We start from the raw sequence: 13,603 nt of genomic DNA, 5'->3' as shown, positions 1-13,603 counted from the left end.
TGACAAAACTGCATTCGCTTTAGCAGCCACTGTCTGCACCATTTTGACCGCTTTCTCTGTTTCCTGCGGTTGGTCTGAATGTTTTTTGCAACACAAGTTGCGAACACAGACCACAACAGAACTTCCTCCATTTCTTTTTTTCAAAATAACTGAATTAAATTTTGACGTTTTCGGGGAGCGTAGTCGCTTGCCACTGATATTTCTTTTCTACACCGACAGATGGCGGGCGAGTAGTAGATTGGGGTTTGTGTCGTGTGAACACACCTCATTTGCAGCGATCTTTTGCATGTACAGACATTTGCGCCGATGTCTGCGCAGACAGATCGTTGCGTGTGGACCGGGCTTTAGAGTCAGCTTTTAGACGCCTGAAGTTACTGTCACTGTCACATTAGAGTATTGAAATATTTGATATAGAGTACTTTATTGAACTGTGTTTATTGCAATATCGCTGAAGTACATTTCTATTCACGCTGTGTTCTTGAAAATGATCACCAATTTTTTGTTGTTAAGTTGGCAATTGATGTATGCAGCTAGCATTCTCTCGTTGTATTCATATTGAAACACAAGATGGCGTTGTGATGTGGATAATAGTCAAACTGATGTAATGTGTTCGTCAATCTGACATTGATTACATTGTTTCGTGTTTCGGTTAAAGTGTACATTTGTGTATGAGGTAAGACGAATATTTTTTGTGACCTCTGTTACGTGAAAGTTAATTTGGTGTTGCCAGTGTTTGTAATGTTAAGAATGTGTGTTATTGAAAATAGCACGAAGTTATGTGCGGAACAATTTTGCCAGACAGTGTTAGCCGAATTTTGCAAAAAATACATTAGTGTCTTATTGCGGAAGTTTGTGTTGTGCAATGTTGTTCGGACGAACTGTTAGATTTTTAATATGGAATAGTTCTATGCCAAGTGGACCTACTTTGAAAGAAATTTTAAACAGGCATTACTTACAGGATGTAACTACACAATGCCAAATTTGAACAGAAGATTCAGGAAATTAAAGATTTTGATACACTTTCAGTGGTGGGGCTGCAAAAATGTCAACCGAGCTTTCCGTCAGTGTTGGAGAAATTAGAGGGCTTACGATAAAACTAGTAGTAATGTAATGCCGAGGTTATTTTGGTTAGGTGCACAACTTTTCGTGCTCTATACCCTGTCAAAATCTCAATGCTCTCCTATTCACAATTTTCCTACAAAATACTATCAAAATTAACGAAGGAAACACTTGCAACATTTCAACTTTTCTTAACAGCAATTTTATAGTTAGGTTCTTGTCAATGCTTTTGACGGTATTTTTACCAGTTTTGCTGAACTGCATCAGATATTTACGAGTATTCTAGCCTAATATGAAAACATCTCATCAAAAGTTTGTGTCCAAAACATGTTCAACTCCTATCCAGATTGTCATTAGGCCTATCAAATTGAAGCCAACTAGGTTTTCAGGGGGTAGGGTTGCATACTGTCACAGTCTAGTCCAGTAGTGGACAACTTTTTTGATCTACCACTCACTTTTGTATCTCTGTAGCAAAATTTCCTTTCTGCCCATACGTTTCAAGTAATGGTGATTTTACAAGGTAGGGAAGTAAGTTCTTAAAGTTTACAAAACAGTTACAGCGAGCTAAAGCACATAATAATACTAATAACAAATTGTCATGTACTTCATCAAAATTTTGTGAAAACATGCAAATTCTTTTTTAAAAGCCCTACCAACTATTACCCACCATGAAAGCTGGAACACCCACTAGTGGGTGCTATGAACCAGATTGAGTACCACTGGTGTAGTCCAGTGCTGATCATTAAATGTTTCCTTAATCTACATCTACACCTATACTGTGCAAACCAATTGAAGTGCATGGCAGAGGGTATGTCCCATTGTACCAGTTATTAGGGTTTTGTCTCTTTCCATTCACGTATCGGGCGCAGGAAGAATGATCGTTTCAATGCCTAAGCTATACTTAGTCTAATCTTGCCCTTGTGATTCCTTTTTAGTGGGCACTAGGTACCAGATTGAGTACTCAGTCCTTTGCTCATCATTAAAAGTTTGCTTTATCTACATCTACAGCCATACTCTGCAAAGTGTGTGGCAGAGGGTACATTTCATTGTAACAGTTATTAGGGTTTCTTCCCATTCCATTCACATTTATCTGGTGCATCCCTGCCTACAAATTTCATTGTGTTTGAACAAGTCTTGAACCTTACGTTGTCCTGTGATTCTCGTGTCTAGCTCTCTTGACGTTTTAGAAGGTGTGGTAATGATGAGTTTGATGCGTTCCGCAGTTTCTGTAGGTTGAACATTTGATGCCTGTGAGGAGAATGACAAATCATTGTGAATCTCATTCTGGCTCATTTATCGTAATTTTTAGCATGATTTGTTTTTGTAAAACAATTGCAGCAATGCTTTGCAAACTCAAAACTGATGGACGCAAATTATTGGATGTGTTATAAGGTCATGGCCAAAGATAAAGTTACATATTCCTCCCCTCCGCCCCCCCCCCTTTCCCCCAATCTCCTCAGGGTTGTGGCAACAGACTAATGTGTAGCACAGCTAGAGGCCTAGATTATACTGGAAGGTGACAATTTGGTTGTGAGTTGGCGAAGCCAGTGAATTTTAAAGCAGAAAATCTGGTTGTGGACGCAAATTAACCAGAAGTGAAGCTAATGGTTATGTCTCTGGCCAGAGTGTAATTTTCAGTCACCTTTGTTGATAGGTCTGGAATTTTTCCAGTGTGCGAGTACTTAAAATCTTTAACACAAGACAAGTATTATAGTTAGAAACTGAAAGGGAAAAAAGTTTATCGTTTACTATGTTACTGCTGTTCATGCAGTAAAATATCGGCATCAGTCATGACATTTTAATTTATTACTTCTGAACTACTAACTCTATTCACAACATGGTTTGCAGACTGTATCCAGGTATACCACTGAATGTATTTGCAAAATTGTATCACTGTAGGACACACAATTCAGGAGATATGTAGTCATAAACATTGAGATTGATGAAAGGCTTGATTTTGTGTAAAATGGAGCACAGCTGATCCAGACTATATTCTGTAGTGTTTGATGATTATAACACTGAGTGACTTCCAGCAAACTCCCATCATAATTTCAAACATTTTCTAATCTTTTTCTCATTTACATGCTTAAAGTCAAACATTTAACACATTAAATGATTTGTAAACTAATCAGATGTTTGAAGCTGTGTTATACGATTTTGCCGATGATACAAGTATAGCTATCACACCCAACAAACAAGAATTAACTGGTGAAATTGTAAATGATGTTTTTCAGAAAATCATTAATTTGATCTATGAAAATGGGCTCTCATTAAACTTTGACAAAACACAGTATATAGAGCCTACAGTTCCACACAGTAAATGGAATGACATAATTGATAAATACCGACTTCGATCAGAAATCGGTATCTGAGGTAGAATATTCAAAATTTCTAGGTGTATGCATTGATGAGGGATTGAACTGGAAAACCGCACCGAGGATCTGCTGAAACGTTTGAGTTCAGCTACTTATGCTATTAGTTGTTGGTTGGGGTTGGGTTGTTTGGGGAAGGAAACCAGACAGCGAGGTCATCGGTCTCATTGGATTAGGCAAGGAAGGTGAAGGAAGTCGGCCATGCCCTTTCAAAGGAACCATCTTGGGATTTGCCTGGAGTAATTTAGTGAAATCACGGAAAACCTAAATCAGGATGGCCGGACGCGGGGTTGAACCGTCGTCCTACCGAATGCGAGTCCAGTGTCTAACCACTGCGCCACCTCGCTCGGTCTTATGCTATTAGGGTCATAGCAAATTTTGGCAATATACATCTGAGTAAATTAGCTTACCATGCCTATTTTCATTCTCTGCTTTCGTATGGCATCATATTCTGGGGTAACTCATCATTGAGTAAAAGAGTGTTCTATATATATATATATATATATATATATATATATATATATATATAATAGAGGGAAACATTCCACGTGGGAAAAATTATATATATGTGAGGTGACTTACCGAACGAAAGCGCTGGCAGGTCGATAGACACACAAACATACACACAAAATTCAAGCTTTCGCAACAAACTGTTGCCTCATCAGGAAAGAGGGAAGGAGAGGGAAAGACGAAAGGAAGTGGGATTTAAGGGAGAGGGTAAGGAGTCATTCCAATCCCGGGAGCGGAAAGACTTACCTTAGGGGGGGAAAAAAGGATGGGTATACACTCGCGCACACACACACATATCCATCCACACATACAGACACAAGCAGACATTCACTTATGAAATTTGTTATTAACAATCCGAATGAATGCAAAAGTAATAGCAGTGTACATGGCTACAACACTAGGAGAAAGGATGATCTTCACTACTCAAGGTTAAATCTAACTTTGGCTCAGAAGGGGGTAAATTATGCTGCCACGAAAGTCTTTGGTCACTTACCTAATAACATCAAAAAGTCTGACAGATAGCCATATAGCATTTAAAAGGAAATTAAAATAATTTCTTAATGGCAACTCCTTCTACTCATTAGATGAATTTTTTGATATAGTAAGTGGGTAATTTCGCCAACCACCACAAAAAAAAGTCATGTAATATTTTGTGTAATGTAATATCTTGTATAGACACCTTTTATTAACCTGACACGCTCCACATCATTACGAAGTCTTGTATTCATGATCTATGGAACAAGTACTAATCTAATCTATACATGGGAGTTTGATTGTTATAAGTGGTTTATTATTATTAGGCTGGCTTGTGCTAATAACACTGAAGCTGTGCAGTATACAAAACAAAGCAGTAATTATTGGCAGCTAGATTCTATTAAAGTGGCAATAAATGTTTCTGTGTCCCCTTGGGAACTGATACTGTCTTGGTGGTAGCCTTCCCAGTGACCAGCTGCCACCAACAATTAAACATGGAGCATATTGGCCATTGTGTATCTGTAAATGAGTATGTACAAGTGCACCTTGTGATTGGAAATTGTGCATTTCTATAGTTATCTGTAGGTGAACATTACCATATTCCCATTGTAGAATTATTCCCGTTGTCGTAATTTATTGTTTGTAATAAGACTGGATATAAAGTAGAAATATTAGCAAATATACAAAATTACAGAACCTGAAGTATCTAAAATTTACCGAACATTGAATATAACTAATTTGTGTAAGCCTTAGTTATATTTTCAAACTCATTTTGCAGTGTATGTGTGGTCGGAAAAAAAGCACAATGACAATTTGCATACCAAAAAAATCTGCTTTTGCAACTGAAAAAAAATAAAGAAACCTGTTAATATTTAACAATGTGTGGTCAAACTTACTAGGCCTAGTTTCTGTTAAAAACCAACATCAAATTGGCCAAAACCGACTCTCGCCGAAAGCCGTGGATCTTTTGTACATTGAGCACAAGTTTTACTTAATATAGTTTCATTGTGTAGGGAATGTAAATTTCTTTCAAATTGGATCATTCCTAAATAGGTCCACTTTGTATGGACTCACCCTATGAACAGAATGAAAAAACTGTGCATTTACTCTTATTGAAGGCAAGTTGTGTGTGTGTGTGTGTGTGTGTGTGTGTGTTTTAATTGCAGCTCTGGTAAAATTTTTATTTTACAGTCAGTATGGCAATACCGCCATATATTTTGGGGCCACATCCATGGGCCACGATGATGGCCCAGCAGCAAGCGGCACATGCTCAGCTAGCAGCTGCTGCACAGGCCCAGGCAGCTCATGTGCAGGCAGCACATGTTCAAGCTGCTCACGCTCAGGCTGCCCATGCCCAGGCAGCACATGCCCATGCACAGGCAGCACATGCTCATGCTCATGCGCAAGCTGCCGCACAGGCACAAGCTGCCCAGGCTGCGCAGCAAGCAGCACAAATGCAGGCAGCAGCAGCAGTTCAACAACAAGTCCATCCACAGGTTCACCATCATCCTCCACCCCCTGTGGTTCCACCCCCACATAAGCAAATTGAAATTATAACAGAGGAAAAACTGCAAGAAAAAGGTAAATGTTTGCTGTTAATTGCTTTGGTACCTTAGTAATGCAATCTTCAGTGTGTGTTATGTACTTGTCATAACATTGTAAAGTGTACAGTTAAAATTGTTCTCCGAATTGTTATTATATTAAACAATAATGTGGTGTCAATGTTGCATTATGATTAAATTGTAAGTAGGTGACTTACTGCTCATGTGTGAAATCTTCCCTGGAGTAGTGTGCTATTATGGATCGCTGGAAGTTGCAGATTCCTCAATGAGAATTGGGCATTGAAATTATAACCATCACATTTTGTATGGCAGATAGGAGACTAAATCATGATGCTGTTACTGATTCTTCTACCTGTTCATTTGTTGGTGATACATACATAGCATCTGCTTTTTATTAGTGTATGAATCCTGATTGGGTGTCTAATTTTATAATTTTGGTCATTGTGTGGTGCGTATTTTGGAAAAGAGTAACATTGACTGATCATATTGCCATGTTGGATCTTTTACTGGAATTTTTTGAACATCTGTGTAATGCTCTGATGGCTGCCAGCCTCACAAAAGATGCAGCTTATTTTGTACCAATGAGCTGTGTATTGAACACACCAGATTTCTGTGGTTTACTCTCATTTTACATTCACATTGCAAATTAGTTCGTGCATATAGTTAGATTCTGAAAATTTCAAAGTGTTTTCTTTCCAAAAATAAAGAAAGATATATGTTATGAGCTACAAAGTCCTACCCACCACCTTTTGGTGTCCCTGGTACTCTCACTAATATAAGATAGTTTTTTGATCAAATATCACCCTGATATGCTATTATATATATCCATTTGAATATCACAGGATCATCTGCTTTGTTTTTGAATCTTTCAGCATTGAGTTTCCTATCTTTTTTAGACTGTCAGTCATGGTTTAATCTTAATTTTTTACAAATCATGTGGAATTAGTAATTTTCTGTAGACTGTTTGGTAAAACCTAATAGGACCAGTACTATTGTTTAATTGTTCAGCAAACAATAATTGTAGCACTTTCCACTAAGTCTGATAGTAGTAACGAATGACACCTGGTTTCAATTACTTGAAGGAAGAAAGAAGCAGATAATCATAGTTCTTCACGACAATAAATTTAAACTTAATTTCTCATATCTCAATTTAATTATGGTCTTGTGGTGTGTAGTATGTCAGGATGGGGGGGATGTGATCACCAATCTGTGACTGGTGCTGTAGACCTAAACATATTTGAAAAAGTTATGACTTGCCACCAAAAGCTGCTCATAAAAATTTTTCTTAATTATACAACCAGTTTTAGTCCACAGACTGTCATCAGGTATCATGAAACATTAGAACAACATACAATTTGATATAAAAACAATGTTGTCAAAAATATAAATTTCCTAATTTGTCAGTATTTGCTAATACTAATATAAAATGCATTGTCTGTATTAAAAGTTTACCAGACACAATGTAAAATGGAGAGCAGTATGTGGTACATTTTTACTAATGATGACGTAACTTGCTTTTTTGGCAGTGAATGATAGCATTTTTCAAACATTTATGAACTGCGGAGGGGCATCACCTTGTGAAACTGCACTTACAGAACAAGATTGTCACTCTGCAACAGAGTGTGCACTGATATGAAACTTCATGGCAGGTTAAAACTGTGTGCCGGAGCAAGGCTCATTTAGTTCTGCTAGGTATGCAGGAGAGCTTCTGTGAAGTTTGGAAGGTAGGAGACGAGGTACTGGCAGAATTAAAGGTGTGAGGCCGGGTCTTGAGTCATGCTTGGGTAGCTCAGATGGTAGAGCACTTGCCTGCGAAAGGCAAAGGTTCCGAGTTTGTCTCGGTCCGGCACACAGTTTTAATCTGCCAGGAAGTTTCATAACCAAATTACAATTCATCACATTCAGTTCCTGTTGTTCATCATACGTGTTCTTACCAACATTGGCACGCAACATACAACAGCTGTGGATATGTTACGTGCAATTCTTCAGGCTTTCTCGGCAATATGTTGACATGTTGAATACTTAGGTCGTCTACCGGTTGTTCATGTCATTCTCGCTCAGTATTTAGATGGCGTGACTTGCTATCTGCTTTAGGTGCTTCCTGAGACTGTCTTAGTCTCGGGGAGCACCTGAAGAAGACAGCAAGTCATGCTGTAGAAATATCGTGTGAGAACAATGGGACCAACTGGCAGAATACACAATTATTCAACTGTAAGTGTGGTTTCACTGGAATTTTTATTAAGCTCTTGTGTCAACCAAACAACTCGGGTGAACTGCAGTAGTGAAAAATGCTGTAATGTTACCTTTTCTTGAATTTAGTTGAATAAATAATTTTATTCTAAATGTTTCTGAGCAGGTAAGCCTTAAGTAAATAGGCTAATAGGTTTTCCAGACAGTATTCTTTGGGCTTCTCCTTCACTGCCTATTTATACAATCCTTTACCCCTCTTATTTCAGAGCACAGGGAAAATCAAATGCAGTCACATTTCCCTTCTCTGACGTTCTGATAGCCTCTCGTATTTGCCTGTTCATGCATCAATTGGTTATTGATTGAGTGTTCATTTTTATTGTGCCACAGCTCAAAAATGGCAGCAGCTCCAATCAAAAAGGTTCTCTGAGAAGCGGAAATTTGGTTTTGTTGATGCACAGAAGGAAGATATGCCTCCAGAGCACATTAGAAAAATAATTCGTGACCATGGCGATATGAGTAGCCGCAAGTACAGACATGACAAGAGGGTGTATTTAGGGTAGGTACTCTAAATATTGTGCATTGGTACATTTTAAATGAGGAAATTATTTCTCTAATTGTTTTTATATAATTGCAGAGCTTTGAAATACATGCCACATGCAGTTATGAAGTTACTAGAAAATATGCCAATGCCCTGGGAGCAGATTAGAGATGTGAAAGTGTTATATCATATAACAGGAGCCATAACATTTGTAAATGAAATTCCGTGGGTAATTGAACCAGTGTACATAGCACAGTGGGGGTAAGTAGTAATTATATGCAGGTATTGTTGTCATGCTTTGTAACACTGTAATACTACATTAATTTGATTCAATGGTGATGGTATGATGATAATTGTGTTATGTCCAACATTGTGTACAAATCAACCTGTTTTTATCAGAACAATGTGGATTATGATGCGTCGGGAGAAGAGAGACCGTCGACATTTCAAGAGAATGCGGTTTCCTCCGTTTGACGATGAAGAGCCTCCATTAGATTATGCTGACAATGTGCTAGATGTTGAGCCATTAGAAGCTATACAGATTGAGTTAGACATTGAAGAGGATGCTGCTGTATACAAATGGTTTTATGATCACAAGCCTCTGGTTGGAACTAAGTAAGTATTATGGATACTTTTGGAATTGGTTTTATTTTGCATCTTATAGATCGCCCATTAATGAACCCTATTTTCTATCCTATGGTAGGCATGTGAATGGCCCGACATACAGGCGTTGGAATCTAACTTTACCACAGATGGCAACATTGTATCGCCTGGCTAATCAACTGCTGACAGACTTGGTCGATACAAACTTTTTTTATTTATTTGATCATAAGTCGTTTTTTACTGCAAAGGCTCTAAATATGGCAATTCCTGGTGGCCCTAAATTTGAGCCATTAATAAAGGATTCTAATCCAGCGTAAGTATTTGTTATCAACATGTAAAAGTTGTAGTGTGTTTTCACAGAATGTATTTGTGTTTATTAAACTTAGAAACTGTACATCATCATCATTTTTATACTGTTTATTGTGTTTTTCATGGCTAACAGTGACGAGGATTGGAATGAGTTCAATGACATAAATAAAATAATCATTCGACAACCCATTCGTACAGAATACAGGATTGCATTTCCATATCTCTACAATAACATGCCACATTATGTTCACTTGTCATGGTAAGTACCACATTATACTGAATTTTTAAATTTAGTGTGGCACGCAACTGAAGTCACGTTAAACTAAAATAAATATGCCAGTTGGAAAGAAGGAATAAGCTTCCTGTTCATGTGCTGTAAAGAATTTATGTTAAGAGTTTATTTTACAGTTACTTGAAATGTCTTTCGTGTCCTATATTTAAATTTTTGGGATATAAGTACTGGCCAGCTATTGTCTCTTTGTAATTTTAGCAGTTTTCTTAATTGAATTCTCATTAATCTTATGGTTAATTTGATCCAGAACACTGATAATTATCTCCCATTACCTAACACATACAAAATTAATGGCTGATGCAGAAGTTTTGCTTCACACACTTTTTCATTGTCAGAATTTTTCAGTTTGTCACTAATTGATTGTTTTAAATGATCATGGGAAATTCTGCAGCTGTAATAGGCAGTATCATAGATGCAAAATTTTTTGCTTTCTGGTGTATTGTTGTATAAAACCTGAGTTTCAGAAAGGTTGTTCTGAGTTAAATTGTTGCACTCTTGATTTTTTTTTTTCCTAGGTCTACTTTTATGAAATTTTTAAAAATTCCTTGTAGTATTTTGTCACCAGTCATGACAGTGTTGTTATGTCACAAATACATGTCTGTCACATAGTATTTATCTTCTATTTTCTTACTTAATTGTTCAGTTAACTAGATTAGAGAGTGCCTTCTCTATTGTTGTTGTCTTTCATGGCCATATAACACATTGTCATGTGACCAGCAGCAGCCACAGCAGGTGGCTCTCCTGTGCTGGCATGGCAATCAACATATTTTTAACCTCAGCCCAATTTAATTTTTACACCTGCTTTGTGTTTGGCAAATTGAGTTGTTATTTTAAATTTTGTTAACATTTACCATGTTACGTGGACATAAGGTTCTGTGATACCATTCTGTGGCTGATCGCAAATTATCTGCAAATGGTAATTCCTTTGTGTTGTCTTGATATTCAACCTGAATTGAGTGCCCAGCTAAAAATTAATAGCTGCAGCAAAATTATATCATTTGTCATACCAATTGCAAGTGCTTACTTAGTGTTTCGTAATGTCTCAACTACATAAAAAATGATAGAATTCTTGACTTCTGTACATTCTTAAATTAAGGGTGTTCACTTGCAGTATGTTTACAGAAGAAAGCAAACATTTCATTCAGTAAATGGTGTAAATTTGAAATGTTACATATGTTGTTGACGATTATTAATTTAGGGCTATCTTCTTACAACAGTATAAAACAAATTTTTTTCTTGCCATATGTATTTAACCCTTGTTATTTGCAATGCATCTTTGGTGGCATGGAATATGTACATATTCGTGTTTAAACTATTTTAACTTATATTTTGGGCTAAATTTATTGATGTTATGAACAGTTCTGGCACTTTCTGCTTATCTATGATGTAGGGATAGCGTATGTTTCTACTTACAAATTATGTAGATGCTGGTCTCCATTTATTCTTTCTCTTGTTTTACAGCTGTTCGTTGTCTCCTTATTGCCACACAAAATTTTGTTTTCACAGCACTAGGAACTGAGCATTTGTTTACTTGATTTTGAGATATCTGTATATGTTCAGTATTCTTTTTTTTTCATATAATTTCTGTCACCTTATGATGTTAAATATATGTTTGTGGTGGTATTTACTCATGTGTCCACAACTATTGTTTTTTTAATATAAATTTTTCTTGTGAAATGTACATAAATTTCCGTGGGAGAGGGAGGTTGGTTGATCTGCTTCTGTGATGAGCCCTGTGGTTATGGATATTAGAAGGATGTACAAGACAGTTTTGTCAAACATTATAGTCCTTACAAAGAAAGGTTGGTGATGCTCATTATGAAAATCGATTTGATGGGTATGTTCCCACACAAGTTTTAGAGGCATATGTAAGCAATATATGTCTGTACTAGCAGTGTGGTAGAATAATTGTGACTGTTATTGATTACTGTTTGGAGGAATTGAGTAATCGCTGAGGTCACATACATACAATTCTTAGGAGATTCTTTCTGTAGTTGTCATGAATATTCCTTTTTTAATTACTATTTTTTAATCTCTGTGCAGGTATCATACACCTAATGTTGTGTACATTAAAACTGAAGATCCTGATCTACCAGCATTCTATTTCGACCCTCTCATTAATCCAATTTCACATAGACATTCAATGAAGGTAAGTGTACTAGTTTAAAGCCGGTATTACCCTATCAAATTTCTTTGTCAAAGATTTGATCAAAGATATAATCAAAGATTCGTCAAATTTATTTGACAAAGATCTTTGACATGGTGCTAAAAAGGTGTATTACACTGTCATCATATTTTTTGTCAAGCTTCAAGATGGCTGACAACAACTTGTTATTAGCTGCAGCAGTTGCATGTTCCACAATTGCATTGTGTGCACATGTGGAAGAGAAGCAGGGGGAAAAAAGGAAACGTGCCTGGGTGAAGCCGTGGGTTTTACGACGAGACGATAAAAGCATTCAACAAAACTTGTTACGTGAGCATGTAGTGGAGGACGTCAAGTCGTACATAAATTACTTAAGAATGGATGAGCATACATTTCAGTATTTGCTCAGTGAAATGTATCCTCATATCACAGAGCACAATACTCACTTAAGAACTGCTATATCTGCAGAAGACAGGCTCACTGGAACACTCAGATTCCTTGCTGGAGGAGGGGGGTTAGATTAGGTTAGGTCTCCAATCTTCTTAATCAATTTTTGTGTTTGGGGAAACTCACATTGTAAAGCGCCTTATCAGCTTCATACATCTCTGTTAATTTTGTAGTTGTTGGTACACACCATTGTATTTACTGACCATGTTTATAAACACACTACAGATGACAGAACACTGCAGCGATGCTAGTGCTCCACGTGGTAACATGTCACATTGCAATGAACAGAAGACAGGCAACTCTTATGATCAAATCTACAGCAAGGCCCTAGATTTGATCAATTTATTTGACGACAGACAAGATTGGACAAAGTGCCCTATTATGCCATCGAACTTCTTTGACAAAGAAATTTGAGAGTGTAATACTGGCGTAAGGGAGTTCAGGTAGCATCATATTTCTTTTCTAGTCTAATGTTATTGGCTTATCAGGAGCTGCATAAATTTTATGAAATTTGTATATTGTTAGTGGTACTTCAACCAAGATTGTCTTAATAACATTTTACGGGCAAGTTTGTAGAGGGTGAAGTCGTATGTTGGTCATTATTCATGTACGTCCTTGGCAGTGTTATTAAAAAGGTTTATCTAAAATTATTGTTTGATTTTATATTGTTATATTTCAGTTAATACTGAATTTAAAATATAAAGCATATGAAAGTGGGTAGTTTGATGTTCCAGCATTGGTATTTGATAGCAGTTGAGGTGTGTGTCAATTTTGACAATCAGTGTTATCTGCTGATGACAACTACTGTTGAATATTTGATAAAACAGTTGACTGTTCTTTGAGCTGACCTTTCTTTAGTAGGTAATTTGGATATCATTGTCTTATTACACTGTCAATTGGAAATGGTATAATTAATTTTGGTGCAGAGGATGCACATATCTTGAAGGAAAATGGTACACTGGCAGAGAAAGTATAAGTGACAGTGTTCTTTGTGAATTTGAAGCTGTTAGTTGTAGAAAAAATGCTATGGAATGCGTTCACTTCTGTGGAAACTATGCCCTGAAATTTTTTGCTCACCTGAGTCTGTAATGTGCTGTAGTGTGA

General features: G+C 36.9%; 1 protein-coding gene across 2 annotated transcripts in view; it reads left to right on the top strand.

Moving 5' to 3' along the window:
* Positions 1-555: 555 nt before the first annotated feature.
* Positions 556-13,603, top strand: part of LOC124792596 (pre-mRNA-processing-splicing factor 8) — a 103,646-nt gene continuing 90,598 nt past the window's right edge. For both annotated transcript variants that reach the window (XR_007016577.1, XM_047257953.1), the window contains exons 1-8: positions 556-673; positions 5,607-5,996; positions 8,555-8,723; positions 8,802-8,966; positions 9,105-9,320; positions 9,409-9,621; positions 9,751-9,876; positions 11,953-12,058. Coding sequence is in view for 1 of the 2 variants with exons in the window: in XM_047257953.1 (XP_047113909.1) it covers positions 5,612-5,996; positions 8,555-8,723; positions 8,802-8,966; positions 9,105-9,320; positions 9,409-9,621; positions 9,751-9,876; positions 11,953-12,058 (1,380 nt within the window). In the remaining variant the exon portion in view is untranslated. The remainder of the gene's footprint in view (positions 674-5,606; positions 5,997-8,554; positions 8,724-8,801; positions 8,967-9,104; positions 9,321-9,408; positions 9,622-9,750; positions 9,877-11,952; positions 12,059-13,603) is intronic.

Source organism: Schistocerca piceifrons, chromosome 1, assembly GCF_021461385.2.
Source record: "Schistocerca piceifrons isolate TAMUIC-IGC-003096 chromosome 1, iqSchPice1.1, whole genome shotgun sequence".
In the NCBI taxonomy this organism is placed as follows: domain Eukaryota; kingdom Metazoa; phylum Arthropoda; class Insecta; order Orthoptera; family Acrididae; genus Schistocerca; species Schistocerca piceifrons.
This window is presented reverse-complemented; position numbering and strand designations above follow the sequence as displayed.